We start from the raw sequence: 17454 nt of genomic DNA on the forward strand, positions 1-17454 counted from the left end.
AAATGTGCTAAAATATTTAGCACCAGCTACAGCATCTAGGCAATCTTGCACTCCCGGCAGGGGAAATCCATCTGGTTTGACAAGGGCATTTACTCTTCTATAATCTATGCATGGTCGGACCTGTCCATTTTTCTTCATAACCAACAAAATAGGGCTTGCCCATGGTGACGTACTTTTTCTTATTACTCCCTTGTCCAGTAATTCTTTTATTGCCTTTTTTTCTGCTTCGGCATACGCCATTGGCACTCTTCTTGGAGCTTGTTTCACTGGTTGTGCATCACCTGTATTGATAGGGTGCTCTGTTAAGTTTGTCAAACCTATGTCAAGGTCATTTTTAGAAAAACTATCTTGAAATCTAATGAGCAGCTTTGCTATGACTTGTTTTTCTTCTTCATTGCAATTTTTAACAGACGTATCGTACAATTTTTGTAAGTGTTCTGGAATTTCTTTATTTTCTAAGGATATTTCTTCTTGCACGTTATTGATAATTTGCTCCGATTTGTGACTGAAAGTAACTCGGCGTACTGAGAAATTATTGTCCTCTTCCTCTGTGTGTTCTTGACCTTTAAGTGTACTTTTTATACTGTCAATTTGTTCGGCTTGGCCTAATACTGAGTCTTGATTAATATCCACACTATATGGGAATGGATTTAAAAGACGTATTTTGCTTGTCGGGTTTCTATTTATATCAACTAATACTGAGGCCATCTTCAATGGATATGTTTCACAAAAGTGTTGTGTAGGTTCTACAATAAAATCTGTTTTTTGAGACACATCATCTAATTCTTTACGCTCAATAAACACATCAATGACCGCTTCGCTGAGAGGTGGAATAATGAAATGGTCAGCTGCTGTTACTTTTCGAACATCGTTTTTCATTCCAATTTGAATACATGGTATATTTTTGCCTTTCAAAACTATGACTCCCTTTGACAAAAGTATATCTGCGGGACCTCCATCATCATTTTGCAGAATGTCTATTCCTAACAAAACATCATCCTCAATTTCAGCAACAATCAATTCTTTGTACATTGAAACTGGCCCTGATTCAATATTAAAAAATGCTTTTCCACATTCTTTTAAAGGAATTCCACTTGCACCTGTCAAACAAGCTGATTTGTTAAGCTGAGGTCTAATTTTAGGGTCCAATTTATTGTAAACTCTGTCTGAAATGATTGTTCTTGTTGCTCCGGTATCAGTTGTTAAAATAACTGGCACATTTTCAATATTTCCTTTGATATAGACACCACTACTAAATGCTCTTTTGCGCCGCACAATTTCTTCGGCTACACTTGCTGAGTCATCATGGCCATTTATGCTTGCCAGGACCTCCCCTCGGCCAATCGGCTTGGTCCTTTCATGTTTAAAGGCTGATTTTGATAGAAGTCTTTTCTTGCAACTTGCCCATTCTGATACCTGGCATTCTTCAATGGACAATCCCTAGCAAAATGATTTTCTTGGTTACAAGAATAACACTTAATTGTCTTGGGTTTTTGCTTAAAACCATGTTCAGTAGTTTGTTGTTGTTGTTGGGCTTGGGTTAACTGATTTAGTTTTTCAAGAACTTGTTGCAATACATCAGTTTCTTTGCTTTTTGCAGCCTCTCCTGAAATATCAGTCTTCATGTCACATGTTTTGGTATTTTCTGAATTAAATTGCTTTTGCTGGCTCTTGTTTGGGACTCTATAGGCATGTTGGCTAGTGTCGTCATTATCTGTTTCAATCACTTCATAATCTATTTCATTTTCTGATCCCGAAGTTCTACGCACAAATTTTCTCCTTCTGTCATCGTGAAATTGATGCCTAGTTCTGGTTTGTATGTAATTTACAACATGGTACACTGCTTCATCAATGTCCTCGGGTTCCTTAATAAACTCAATTTCTGACCGCACTTCTTCATCTCGTAGACCGTCCAGGAATCTTCTCACTAAATCTTCTTGCCGTGTTCTGTAGTCTCTCCTTGTATGGGCTTTGTCATACAGACGTTTAAGTTCTGCAGCATACTCCTCAGCTGTTTCACCTACTTTCTGATCTCGTTTGCTAAGTTTTACAGCAAAAGTTCTTGGAGTTTCTATGACCCTAAATCTGTTGTTAATTTCACTAACAAGTTCTCTATAGTTGGTTAAAACTTCATGATTCAGTTGAGTGAACACAAATTCACCAGCACTGCCTTGCAATTTTGGTAATAAATTGTCAAGTTTTTCTTCTTCATTCCAATGAAGTCTTTCAGCAATAATTTCAAACCTGTTAATCCATACTTTCCACTCATCTTTGCCAGTAAAAGAAGGGATTTTCATGCTTGAACTGCATTTATGAGGGTTTACACTTCTTGTCTGCCTGTCATAAGACCTGTTCTCCCTTGGGTGCTGGTAGCCAATGTCCCACATTTGTTCACCCTGACCTCTGTCATTACGGAAATGGTTATTGTTTGCTTCCTGTTCCTGGGGGGAAATTTGTACTTGTTTGTTGTTTTTATCACATAAATTTGCTAGAAGTGTTGTAACATTCTGTAAAGCTTTTGACATCTGATTTTGCATTGACACCATATTTGTGACTGCATCTTTCATCCAGTCGGTTGTATTGCCATTTGACATTTCTACGTTGGAAACAGTTTTGTTTAATCTAGGGGTACTGGACTTAGATGATGTTGGTGCTGTTTTATTTTCTTGATATGGTTCTTCAGAATGCTGGTTAGCTGCTGTTCTGAAGAATACTTCATTCTCTTGTTCTGATTCGGAGTCTGACATTTTGCTTTCGAAGACTGGATTCAATCGCTGAATCTATGTAGAAATCAAAGATTCCACTTCGCTGCCACCATAAATTATGTCACGAGCCGAGCGGTAGCTGTGATTTTACTTCAATTTCTTTAACTTTTCCAAACTTGAAGCTTTTGTTCAAGTTTAACATGGAACTAAAATGGACTCTGATAAACAGTAAACTAAGAATAACATTTTTGCCTATTCAGTTGTTTTAAAATTGTCAAAAAAATATACAAACTCAAGATTTATAACCTTTCTAAATTTTATTCATTCATAACGAATAAATAAATAACAACTTTCAATATATATATTTCTTAACAGACAGATTGATTTTCAGACATTTACATTATAATACAGCAATATACACGTACATGTGTCATGTTAAGTATTTGCACTTTCTATTTTATAATGTTCTAAAAAAATGACAAATGCAATTTTTAAGTATTTATTAAATTCAGTCTTAATTTTAATAGCTAAGTCTTATTGAAAACTGTATTTTAAATGCTTATATAAGAAAAATAAAATAGGTCTCACACCTAGGAAAACAAAGTTCAGAGTCCTTGAATGAGAATTTTCAGTGCCTTTTATACTCTCCAAAAGCGCACACATAACGTTGTGCAATAATAACGTAAAAGCGCACATATGAATTGTGCACAAAAATCGCACAAACAACGCGCAGCAAAGCGCGCAAGAGCGCACAATAGAATTTGAGCGTTCTTAACACGGTAAATGTCACTCATATTAAAATGATATTTCTGGCGATATTACAATGAAGCAGTAGTCAAATACATATCAATTAAATCAATAAATCATTTATAAAGATGACTATTACCTTTTTAAACAATTTTTAAGAAGGAATATGAGTATTTAACAAAAGATATTGTATGACAAAACTGTCAAAATACTGTAGTCAGTGTAAACTACCCAGAAGGCACTTATGTCAGCATCAGGAAATCAACTTCCTGTTTATGCAAAAATGGCTGCCACATTAACAGACGCTTATACAATGAGACTTTTAAAAAGGATATTACAAAAAATAAAGAAGCGCAAAAGGTAGGCATCGGCTGTTATCAGCTCTAACTTCCACACAGCATCCAATAAAAGCATTAAATAACAGTGACATAGTCATTTAGATGCAAAACATAAACGGTAAAAATGAACAATGTACATGTACATTAACACATGTTTTCATAAACAATCTAGGGCATGACAGTATATATATGCATAAGAGGATGATGCACGCCAAATGGCATTGTACACCATCTGTTAAAAACAGACTGGCCCTTTGTATCTTAAAAAATGCTTTTTACTATAGGCATTTTTGTGTCCGGAGCCATATCTTGGAAGCGCTTTGGCGGATTTCTTTGAAACTTGGTATTGTGAAGGCTTAAGAACCTTCCTTTGTCTTAGTTTTGTGTTATTGTCCTCCGTCCGTCCATCTATCATTATGTTCATCCATCCAATTTGCACCCATCCTCAAACAAAGCATATGTTGCGGGGGATACCTTGGGCCTTTCAGGCCCTCTTGTTATGTTTAAAGCTGTCTGTATATTATTTAAGCAGACTGAGTCTGATAGAAATCTTTTATAAGCCACTGTGATTTTCAAGTATGTGAGTTGAAATGGTATCTGATAATTATTTTGTAATGTTGTTGTGAATTCTCTAAAATGTCTCATTACCATATTTGTTTGTCTTACTTAGCTTTTCTATAAAGTGTTATTTGATTGAAGTATTGGTTTTATTTTTAACTAGATCTGCGACACCTTAAGGGTTTTGCGGGATGGAATGAGTGGAGAGATCAAATCAAATTGAAAATCGATTATTTAAAAAAAAATTGGTACAAAAAATATGTGGGTACGAAAAAACAAATTTGAGTACGAAAAAAAAAGGTATGAACAAAATAAGGGTACAAAAAACTATTTGTGTACGAAAAAAAATTGAGTGCGAACAAATGGGTACGAAAAAAAATTGGGTACGAACAAATTTGTGTACGAAAAAAAATGGGTACGAACAAAATATGGGCAGGACAAAAAAACAAAAATGGTTACGAAAACAAATAAGAGTACGAAAAAATATAGGGAACGAAAAAAATTAGGGTACGAAAAACTATTTGGGTACGAAATAAATGGGTACAAATACAAATTTGGGTACGAAAAAATCTGGGTACAAAACAAATTTGGGTACTAAACAAATGGGTACAATTTTTTTTTATTTGGGTACTAAAAAAATGGGTACAAAAAAAATGGGTACGAAAAAGATGGCTACGAAAAAAAAATGGGTACGAACAAATTTGGGTTCAAAAACATTTGGGTACGAAAAAAATGGGTACAAAAAAAAATTGGGTACGAAAACAATTGGGAACAAAAAACATTTGGGTACGAAAAAAATGGGTACGAAAAAAAAATTGGGTACGAAAAAAAAATGGGAACGAAAAAATTTGGGTACGAAAAAAATTGGTACGAAAAAAATTGGGTACAAACAAAAATTTGGGTACAAAAAAAATGGGTGTGAAAAAATTGGGTACGAAAAAAATTGGGTACGAAAAAAATGGGTACGAAAAAAATTGGGTACCAAAAAAAAATTGGGTACGAAAAATTTGGGTACGAAAAACATTTGGGTACGAAAAAAATGGGTACCAATTTTTTTTTGGGTACAAACAAACTTGGGTACAAAAAACATTTGGGTACGAAAAAAAAATGATTACGAAAATCGAAAAATTAGGGTATTAAAAATCTAATTTGAATTGTCTAGCCCGTGAATTGTCTCCTGGGGGTGAATTGTCTTGGGGTTGCTATTAACGCTACATGTACTTCCGCCCAAGACACGTGTTTATAGCAATTGCGCAATAAAATACACCACTTTTTCGTTATTTTATCAAAAACTGGATTTTTCCCAGATATGACGAATACGTCAACAGGTAGATCGCATTCTGGTCCATATACATGTCAAATTTCAGCAAACGTGTTGGGCCAGTTTATCAACACTCTCAAATCGCCGTGATACGCCGGAGCTTAACAAATTTTAGTCGCAATTATCATTCGTTCAATTGAACGTCATCAAATGATGCCGTCAATATAGCACTCATTCCATATATATGCTTAATTTAAACTCTAACACAATTTAAATACATATTAATGTATGTTTTTGATTATGAAAAAAAAAAAATCTGAAAATACTTCTGTCAAGTTGAAAAAGGCTATGTTTTATGTGCATCATTTAGGGCTCTTTTGTTATGCATGTAATCATGTAACATTCGCTTTTTTAGCTCACCTGATTGCTCAGGTGAGCTTTTCTGACCGGTCTTTGTCCGTCGTACGTCCGTCCGTCCGTTAACATTTGCTCGTAAACACTCTAGAGGCCACATTTGTTTTCCCATCTTCATGAAACTTGGTCAGAAGCTTTGCCCCAATAAAATCTCGGTCGAGTTCAAAACTGGGTTGTGCCGGGTCAAAAACTAGGTCACTAGGTAAAAAAAAAGAAAAACCTTGTAAACACTGTAAAAGTCCCATTTTATGTTCAATCTTCATGTAACTTTGTCAAAATGTTTGTCTTAATAATATGTTGGTTGAGTTCAAAAGTGGTTCTGGTTTGTTGAAAAACATGGCCCGCCAGTGGGCGGGGCAGTTTTCCTTATTTGGCTATAGAGAAACCTTGTAAACACTCTAGAAGTCACAATTTTTGCCCAATCATCATGAAAGTTGGTCAAAACATGGTTTTATTGATATCTCGGACGAGTTCGAAAATGGTCCGGATCGGTGAAAAAACTTGGCCGCCAGTGGGCAGCGCATTTTTCTCTATATGTATATAGTGAAAACATGTGAACACTCTAGAAGTCACATTTTTGGCCCAATTTTCATGAAATTTGGTGAGAACATTTGTTTCCTTGATATGAGAGTAGAGTTCGTAAATGGTGCTGGTCAGTTGAATAACATGGCTGCCAGGGGCAGTTTTCCTTATTGGCTATAGAGAAACCTTGTAAACACTCTAGAAGTCACATTTTTTGCCCAATCATCATAAAAGTTGGTCAAAACATTGGTTTTATTGATATCTCGGACGAGTTCGAAAATTGTCCAGATCGGTGAAAAAAATGGCCGCCAGGGGGCGGGGCATTTTTCTCTATATGTATATACATAGTGAAAACATGTGAACACTCTAGAAGTCACATTCTTGGCCCAATTTTCATGAAATTTGGTCAGAACATTTGTTTCCTTGATATGAGAGTTGAGTTCGAAAATGGTTCCCGTTAGTTCAATAACATGGCTGCCAGGGGGGGTGGGGCAGTTTTCTTTATTTGGCTATAGAGAAACCTTGTGAACACTCTAGAAGTCACAATTTTTGCCCAATCATCATAAAAGTTGGTAAAAACATTGGTTTTATTGATATCTCGGACGAGTTCGAAAATGGTCCAGATCGGTGAAAAAACATGGCCGCCAGTGGGCGGGGCATTTTTCTCTATATGTATATTGTGAAAACATGTGAACACTCTAGAAGTCACATTTTTGGCCCAATTTTCATGAAATTTGGTCAGAAAATTTGTTTCTTTGATATGAGAGTTGAGTTTGAAAATGGTTCCGGTCAGTTGAATAACATGGCCCAATCATCATGAAACTTGGTGAAAAGATTGGTTTTATATATATCACATAATTTATGCCATAATTATTGCCCTAAGATTGTCCAAATTTTCATTATATTATACAAAATCCTTGTAGACACTCTAGAGGTCACAATTTTGTTTCAGATTTTATGAATCTTGGTCATAATATTTATTTTTGTAAGCAAAGTTTGATGTTTGGTTAGGGGGGTAACTCAAAATATAGGTCACCAGGTCAAATCTTACATAAACAAAATCACTCCATATGCCAGAGTTTTGGTTCAATAATGATGAAACTTGACCAGGATGTTTGTCTGGACAATATCTAGGTCAAGTTTGATGTTTGGTAAAGATTAAATGAACTGACTCCTCTCAGATGAGCAAACTAGGGCCATCTTGGCCCTCTTGTTTACAAATGCAAATGGCAAAGCACTCAGGATGCTTAATGCAAAGTTGATTTCACACATGTATGAAATCAGTCTCCAAAAAAGGGATATAGTGACCAGAAAATATTCGCCAACCAGTACAGTTAATTTTTGAAAATCCCTCTTCAGTTTAGTCATGTTATTATTGTAAAATTAAAATTAGTGTTGATCTGCGTTAATGTCACAGCTGCATATCGCAGTCAGTAGGTAAAGGGTAAAAGGATGAAAAAGCCATTAAAAACATATATACATATAACCAGTTCCAATGTACTCTCTTGTCTTGTATAGTGAATACTTACCAAACTCACATGCTTTCGGTAAAGAGAATTAAACCCTTGTCGCCCATGTGAGAAGCCAGTGTATCAACCACTGTGCTGGCCAGACAGCCCCAAATGTATATGAAAAGTGGTTTAAATTTTAATCTGATAAAATGTACGGGTACCGTTATTTGAGTCAATATAAAGTGTTTTTTTTTAAATTTTGTTGAAAATTGAAAGTAATCATACGTCTGATAACAAATGAAGAAGAACCCTACAACTTTTTAAAACCAATCTGGTAAATTTATGAATGTTCTATTCACACTAAAGTACACCCATAAATAAAGTCTTGACAAATTATTGTTTCAAACACTGAACACTAAACACTAAACAAGCTGTTTACAAATGATGACATAGAGGCAATGAGTGCTGTATTAATGCTCCTTGTCACCTGAGTTTATATTTAACTGTGAGATATTGCAGCCCGTGGCTAAAACCAGATGGAAAATATATCACAGTTAAAATGAATTAAACATGAAAGTCAAGAATGTGTCGATGTAATTACCATAGATTATATCAATTGTTAACGTTCATGCAAAAGTACAGGAGCTGTAACCGTCTTGGTATTTTTGTATCAGTATAAAAATGAAAAAAATATTTTTCAGTATAATAAATTTGTTTATGCCTGCTTAAAAATTGGAATTATCATGAGAGCACCTATCTTATCTATTTTAAATATTTTAAAGATCAGTTTAAATGTATGTGACCAATATTTTGGGCAAGTTCCATAAGCAGCCAGATTGCCTGAAACATTTTGAATTGTGGCCTACAGTTATATAAAGAATTGGCAAAATTAATATGTCCTATTTACATAGTTTTAATCGTGTGATCAACAAACTTGGTGACATTGTGGGCATTAAATCTTCAACAAGTTCAAAATCACTCAGATCACCTGAAGCACTTCTAAATAAAGGCCTTTGAATTTTATAAAAATTGCCCAGTATACCTTGTCTGCTCTCTTACTCAAGTAGTTTGAATTGTATCATCATTTAACTTGGTCACAATGTTTGTTGGCATAAATTCTACGCACTGTACAATTAATAGGCAGGTCGCAACAAGTGAGGGGCTGCATAAAACAGCCAGTTTCAGGTCAATAACTCTTTCAGTGCTGGAACCGAATTTTGAAGGCCTTTGCAAACAGTTTGGATCCAGATGAGTTGCCACAAAACGTGGCGTCTCATCAGGATCCAAACTGTTTGCTATTCTGACAGTATTCTTTGAAAAAAATCAAAGAAAATGCTAATTTGAGAAATTCATCAGACAACATTTTAGCAGACGACAAATTTCCCAGCATGCAAACGGATAACATGAGTTTGAATTGACCAATCTTGATAAAACTTTGGATTTAATAAGCTGTGATGGAAATCTAGCCTGGATTTTTATTTGTGGCAATTTCTGTCAAGGTCTCTGTTACTTAACATAGAACAATTGTTTCTGCTCAGTAACTTGAGTTTGGATTGAAGTATTGCACTGAAAGTTTTGTATGCCCCTGGTAAGGTGGCATTTAGCAATCGAATAGTCAGTGCGTCCATCTGTCTGTCTGTCCAGCTTTCTGTTTCCAGAGTTTTTTTCATTAACACTTTGAGATATTTACCTAATTTTTATCACACCTGAGCATAATATGCTCATGGTGAGCTTTTGTGATCGCCTTTGTCTGTTGTGCTTTGTCCATTGTCAACATTTAACTTGTTAATGCTCTAGAGGCAACATTTATTGACCAATCATCATGAAACTTAGTCAGAAAATTTGTTCTAATTATATGATATTATCTTGGATGAGTTCCAAATAATCTAAAGTTCACTTTCTGTTTAGATCGACTTGTGGAATCCAGTGCTCTCAAAAAGGCGATTGATCTGGTATACCAGGCCTACCTTCCAAAACACACGCATCCGTTCCTCTACTTAAAGTATGTATCCTGAGTTGTGATTAATCAAAGTAATTTTTTCATGAATTTCATGACTTTACATCCAGGGAAATGCGACATATTTGTGCATTGCTTAATCACAGAAATTAAGTTTTTAAACATGCACATTAAACTTCATTCTTGCATTGCAACTGGTAACGTCTGTCAGCTTGGCTTGCTATCAAATTGTAATAAAAGCAAGTCACAGTTATCAGTGAACCATACATGCAGGGATAATAAGTTTTATGTATTGCTTATTGATTTAAATTAATTGCTTAACCATTACAATTAAACTGAATTATTTTACTGTATGAACAAACATGCAGCAATAGATATCAAATTGTATACCTGTCATGACCAAAGACCCCTGAAAGTTAAAATCATAAGTATGTACAAACTTATTAAAATTTGTGAATTACAATTACAATGTTACCTATTACAGAGGGGGTAATCAAGTGATAGTCAAGATGGCGACCTCCATACCTAGACAGTTATTTTTTTGCCGTTTTATACACTTTATTACTACTGTTTATTTTTTAAATGACGCTCACTTTCCAGCCATATCAGTAAAAAGGTTATTAGCGTTTATTTCAAATTTAAATTTGCTTTATATCTCGACTTTACTCCCCGTAATTTTTTTTAGTGGAGCCCTAATTAGGTCATCCAGCTAAGAAATTTTGCACCGAGTAAAGTCGAAATATAGAGCGAATATTACTATGAAATAAAAACCAGTAACTTTCTTCCTAATATGGCTGGAAAGTGAGAGGAATAAAAAAATAATACAAGTAAAAAAAAAGCTATAAAACGACGAAAAATACCTGCCTCGGCATGGACGTCGCCATCTTGTTTGTCAGGTGATTACCCCCTCTGTATTAACTGGGACACACAAATGCATGTTGGGGAACAGGAGCTGTTATCAAATCAATTATGCATGCACTGGTAGTTGCATTTTAAGCCTACAGCAGCAAAGTTGTTTACTATTTCAACCATTATTCTTTGCATGTCTGTTTTTAGTAAATGTGAAATGACAAAAGAGAAACACATTTTTATGAAAGAAAAAAGCATTGATATTTCATTGAGTTAAAGTGATATTTGCAAATAGTTTTTACACAAATGAGACAACACTTATTTGTATGGGGGTATTTCAAGAAGCTGGAGTGTATTGATTTGCACCTGTTGCTAGATCAGTAGATAGGCTGTCAGTTCCATATTAGTCGTTTTCTGAGAAAACGGGGCTTAATGTATGTGCGTAAAGTGTCATCACAGATTAGCCTGTGCAGTCTGCACAGGCTAATCAGGGACAACACTTTCCGCTTTTATGGTATTTTTCGTTTAAAGAAGTCTTTTCTACACAAAAATCCATTTAAGGCGGAAAGTGTCGTCCCTAATGTGCGGACTGCACAGGCTAATCTGGGACGACACTTAACGCACATGCAGTATGCCCAGTTTTCTCAGAACATGACTCATATGTAGGTCATTTGTTTCCACACAATCTCTACATACCCCTTTGATCTACAACCATGAGAATTGGCATATGGTTTCTTCTAAAAAAAATTTGACCTTAGATTAAGCAAATTGGTTATATGGTTACATATGAGAAAGGAAAGATGCCTAATGATTTTTAGCTCACCTGAGCACAATTTGCTCATGATGAGCTTTTGTGATCGCCTTTTGTCCGTCGTCTGTCGTGTGTGCGTCGTTCTTCGTTAATATTTTGCCTAACAACTTGCTCATGGTGAGCTTTTGAGATCGCCTTTTGTCCGTCGTCTGTCGTGTGTGCGTCGTTCTTCGTAAACATTTTGCCTTGTGAACACTCTAGAGGCCACATTTATAGTCCAATCTTAATGAAACTTGGTCAGAACATTTGTCCCAATGATACCTTGACCGAGTTCGAAACAGGGTCATGCTGGGTCAAAAACTAGGTCACTAGGTCAAAAAAAGAAAAACCTTGTGAACACTGTAGAAGTCACATTTGATGCTCAATCTTCATGTTACTTTGTCAAAATGTTTGTCATAATAATATGTTGGTTGAGTTCAAAAATGGATCCGGTCCGTTGAAAAACATAGCCGCCAGGGGGCGGGGCAGTATTCCTTATATGGCTTTAGAGAAACCTTGTGAACACTCTAGAAGTCACAATTTTTGCCCAATCATCATGAAACTTGGTCAAAACATTGGATTCATTAGTATCTTGGACGAGTTCAAATGGTCCAGATCGGTGAAAAAACATGGCTGCCAGGGGGCAGGGCAGTTTTCTCTATATGTATATAGTGAAAACATGTGAACACTCTAGAAGTCACATTTTCGTCCAATCTTCATGAAATTTGGCCAGAACATTTGTTTTCTGGATACAACAGTTGAGTTTGAAAATGGTTCAGATCGGTGAAATAACATGACCGCCAGGGGATGGGGGGCATTTTCCTTATATTTATATAGTAAAACAAGCTTGTGAACACTCTAGAAGTCACATTTTTTGCCTAATCATCATGAAATTTTGTCTTAACATTGATTTTATAGATATCTCGGACGAGTTCGTAAATGGTCATGATTGGTGGAAAAACATGGCCGCCATGCAAGGCAGTTTTCTGTATATGTATATAGTGAAAACATGTGAACAGTCTAGAAGACACATTTTTTGCCCAATCTTCATGAAATTTGGTCAGAGGAGTTGTTTCCTGGATACCATGGTTGAGTTTTAAAATGGTTCGGATCGTTAAAAAAACATGGCCGCCAGGGGGGGCTCTTTTCCTTATATTTATTTAGTAAAAAAGCTTATGAACACTCTAGAAGTCACATTTTGTGCCTAATCATCATGAAATTTGGTCAAAACATTGGTTTTGTGGATATCTCGGACAAGTTTGAAAATGGTCGTTATCATTTGAAAAACATGGCCGCTAGGGGGTGGGGCAGTTTTCTCTATATGCATATAATGAAAACATGTGAACAGTCAAGAAGACACATTTTTTGCCCAATCTTCATAAAATTTGGTCAGAACTATTGTTTGCTGGATACGACGGTTGAGTTGGAAAATGGTTTGGATTGTTAAAAAAACATGGCTGCCAGGGGGGGGGGGGGGGGGTCTTTTTCCTGATATTAATATATTAAAAAAGCTTGTGAACACTCTAGAAGTCACATTTTTAGCTACTTCCTACGGGTCTCAGGTGAGTGCCTTTAGACTAAGGTGCCCATGGCCCTCTTGTTTAGGTTACTAGGTCAATGGTCAAGGTCTTAATACAGGAACCAGGTAATTATTTTTCATAATTGTCTTGTTTGAGAATACTTTTACCATATGATTAAGCTACAGTGGTTACACTTGAGGGAGAAAAAAATGCAATTTGCTTTTTAAAGTCACCAGGTCAAAGGTTGTCATCATGATTTCTTCTTGATATCTATAGAATTCTTTGACCTACAATCATCTGAATTTGTATGCTGGTAAATTTAGATGTAAAAATGATGCCTATTTGTTTGGGGGTCAAAGTTCAAGATCACAAGGGCTTGTAAAAGAAAAATCATTTTTGCACTAAATGTTCAGAAAGCTTTGACCTTGAAACATGTCATTTGGTTTATACACATCTCTTGTAACTGCAGCTTTGAAAAAGAATATTTATTTCAACATTAATCCATAAGTCAAGGATTTATAGTGAAACTCCTGTATATCATTTGTGAATTAGATTCAAAAGTTGAACACTTAATTCCCTATTAGGTCTTTCTGTACAGCTATTTATTTATTATAAAAGGTCTATTTGTATAATTTTCACGCCAAGTTCTTCTTTTTACAGCCGTTTTCAATTTACAACATATACAAAAGCCCCTTTGTTGGTGTCAATGTTCACTCAGCTCATTTAAAACAAAAACACAATCCAGTTAAACATTGATTTTAACATGTTTTTATACGCCCGTTTTTTTTTAAACAGGATGTATTATAGTTTCACCATTGGCGGGCGGGCGGCGTCCACAACAGTGTCCGCTCTCTAATTCAAATAGTTTTCATACGATCTTCACCAAACTTGGTCAGAAGTTGTGTCAAGACTAGTAGGTCAAGTTCAAATATGGGTCATGCCGGGTCAAAAACTAGGTCACGGGGTCACTAAGTGCATTTCAAGGATTAAGCATGGTGTCCACTCTCTAATTGAAGTAGTTTTCACCCGATCTTCACCAAATTTGGTCAGAAGTTGTGTCTAGATGATATGTAGGTCAAGTTCAAATATGGGTCATGCCGGATCAAAAACTAGGTCACGAGGTTACTTAGTGCATTTCAAGCATTTAGCATGGTGTACGCTCTCTAATTGAAGTAGTTTTTATCTGATCTTCACCTAATTTGGTCAGAAGTTGTATCTAGATGATATGTAGGTCAAGTTCGAATATGGGTCATGCCAGGTCAAAAACGGGGTCATGAGGTCACATGGTGCATTTCAAGCATTTAGCATGGTGTCTGCTCTCAAATTGAAGTAGTTTTCATCTGATCTCCACCAAATTTAGTCAAATGTTACATCTAAATGATATCTTGGTCAAGTTCAAATATGGGTCATGCCGAGTCAATAACTAGGTCTTGAGGTCACTGAGTGCATTTCAAGCATTGAGCATGGTGTCCAAAACCTTCGAATGGGCGTATCTTGTGACAGTTTAGCACTCTTGTTGACTATAGCTTGTTTTTTAAGAAATAAACTGTGTCCCTGAATTATTAATGTTAAAAAGTTCTGTGATCTATAAAAAGACAAGAATATGACAAATTTTTCTGAATTTAATAAATGGACTCATACGCTTGTGCACAATACAATAACAAGAGGTCATTGGTAGGACTTTAATCAGTCACACGGCATAGCATGTTAGCATGACAATATCACTAGACTTGTACCTTGATAAGGTGTCTTTAAAACACTTAGCCAGTAAGTGTTGTTATTAAGTAATTAAAGAGAAATAAGGAAAGATGATATTTTGCCACACATTGCATGAATTGCGAATTTATAGTTAACTTATAGAAATAGCATTTTTTCTATGAATATAGGTATAAATCGCCCCATATCTGGACAGGGCAACAAACATCCCAAAAGTGAGACAACCTTGCTAATAATTGGACGTATGGCATGTACGAATAATGATTCTATCAAGACCATATGTTACACAAAGCAATCATGTTAATCACAGGCCTTATGTGGTAATTTGGATAGAAGATGATTTTGTGACCGTCTTGTCTTGCTTTTTTATGTCCCCCACTATAGTAGTGGGGGACATATTGTTTTTGCCCTGTCTGTCTGTTGGTCTGTCTGTCTGTTTGCGCCAACTTTAACATTTTGCAATAACTTTTGCTACATTGAAGATAGCAACTTCATATTTGGCATGCATGTGTATCTCATGAAGCTGCACATTTTGAGTGGTGAAAGGTCAAGGTCAAGGTCATCCTTCAAGGTCAGAGGTCAAATATATGTGGCCAAAATCGCTCATTTTATGTATACTTTTGCAATATTGAAGATAGCAACTTGATATTTGGCATGCATGTGTATCTCATGGAGCTGCACATTTTGAGTGGTGAAAGGTCAAGGTCAAGGTCATCCTTCAAGGTCAGAGGTCAATTATATGTGGCCAAAATCGCTCATTTTATGAATACTTTTGCAATATTGAAGATAGCAACTTGATATTTGGCATGCATGTGCATCTCATGGAGCTGCTCATTTTGAGTGGTGAAAGGTCAAGGTCATCCTTCAAGGTCAGAGGTCAAATATATGTGGCCCAAATCGCTTATTTTATGAATACTTTTGCAATATTGAAGATAGCAACTTGATATTTGGCATGCATGTGTATCTCATGGAGCTGCACATTTTGCGTGGTGAAAGGTCAAGGTCAAGGTCATCCTTCACAAGGTCAAGGTCATCCTACAATGTCAAACATCATATAGGGGGACATTGTGTTTCACAAACACATCTTGTTTATCCTGCAAGATGGGATTCTAACATAAATCAATTAAATTTCTCAAATCAAGGCACAGTTCTGAATCAGACTAAATATGTAACAAAGATACATACTTTGTAAACTGCTCACAGTATCTCATGTCAATCCTGTGGCCTGTTACTTAAAGTGGGGGGAGGTGGGTTGTCCTACATAATTCTACTTTCCCCCAGAATTTGAAGTTTAATTTGACTAATAAACAAATGATGGTCACCATTTCAGTCTCAAAACTTTGCCCTAATTATATTAAATGTACATTAATGCAAATAATGAAAAGAACATTATCTATTTTTAAATTGCGTTATTGTCTTAACACCATTCACTTCCACCACACTTACACAAAAAAACGGTAATATCTCTGTTTCAGCTTAGAAATATCGCCCCAGAATGTTGACGTCAACGTTCATCCAACAAAACATGAGGTGCGGTTCTTGCATGAAGACGCGATTATAGAAGGCGTACAGAAAGTCATCGAAACAAGGCTGCTTGGATGCAATGTCAGCAGGACATACTTTGTTCAGGCTTTGTTGCCCGGAGCAAGCGTTATTACTGAAAATATGCAAGAGGAAAATAAGTCTTCAGGTACTTTGTGTGTGTCTGTCTGTCTGTCTGTCTGTCTGTCTGTTTGTCTGTCTGTCTGTCTGTCTGTCTGTCTGTCTTTCTGTCCGTCCGTCCGCCCGCCCGCCCGCCTTCCTGCCTGCCTGCCTGCCTGCCTGCCTGCCTGTCTGTCTGTTTGTCTGTCAAGTCACAGGTTCGAGCAATGTATATTATCCACAGTGGATTGTAGTCTCTGCATTCCTGGAGGATGTGATTAGCTGTTTGGTCCACAGGGGCTTTTTGAAGACAGTACAAGGTGAAATCACTTGTGCATGCGGTAGTAAAGTCTACAGAGTTTGTGAAGAAGGGAAGTTTTTTGGCTGTTTCTTTTTACACGATTGGCAAAGTGTCTGTTAAGGTGACAGTCTGGGAGTCTTGGTTGTCTCAACTGCTGATGGTGTTTTAAGCACAGATGAACGTTTCCATCTCAGCTCTGAAGTTCGTGCAATGGTGGCTAGGTGGTTTAGATGTTGATAATTTTTGTGTTACAATGACCAGTAAATGTGGATGTTGATAATGTTTGGGTAACAATAACCAACGAATGTTGATGATGATAAATTCTGTGTTACAGTGCCATGCAAATGTAGAAGGATGTTACAGTGTTCAGCAAATGTTTATGTTGATAATAGTGAAACAGTGAACAGCAAATGTTGATGTTGATAATGGTGAAACAGTGAACAGCAAATGTTGATAATGGTGAAACAGTGAAAGCAGATGTTGATAATGGTGAAACAGTGACCAGCAAATGTTGATGTTGATAATGGTGAAACCATGAACAGCAAATGTTGATGTTTATAATGGTGAAACAGTGATCAACAAATGTTGGTGTTGATAATTGTGAAACTGTGAACAGCAAATGTAGATATTGATGATGGTGACAGTGAACAGCAAATGTAGATGGTGAAACAGTGATCAGATAAT

At 36.1% G+C, this 17454-nt stretch overlaps 1 protein-coding gene across 1 annotated transcript in view; it reads left to right on the forward strand.

The window, feature by feature from the left end:
* The window catches only part of LOC127856468 (DNA mismatch repair protein Mlh1-like), a 118240-nt gene that overhangs the window by 71243 nt on the left and 29543 nt on the right, over positions 1 to 17454 (forward strand). Inside the window, exons 10-11 of the mRNA XM_052392685.1 lie at positions 9905 to 9998; positions 16304 to 16518. Coding sequence (XP_052248645.1) covers positions 9905 to 9998; positions 16304 to 16518 — 309 coding nt within the window. The remainder of the gene's footprint in view (positions 1 to 9904; positions 9999 to 16303; positions 16519 to 17454) is intronic.

This window comes from Dreissena polymorpha, chromosome 13 (genome assembly GCF_020536995.1).
Source record: "Dreissena polymorpha isolate Duluth1 chromosome 13, UMN_Dpol_1.0, whole genome shotgun sequence".
Lineage (NCBI taxonomy): Eukaryota > Metazoa > Mollusca > Bivalvia > Myida > Dreissenidae > Dreissena > Dreissena polymorpha.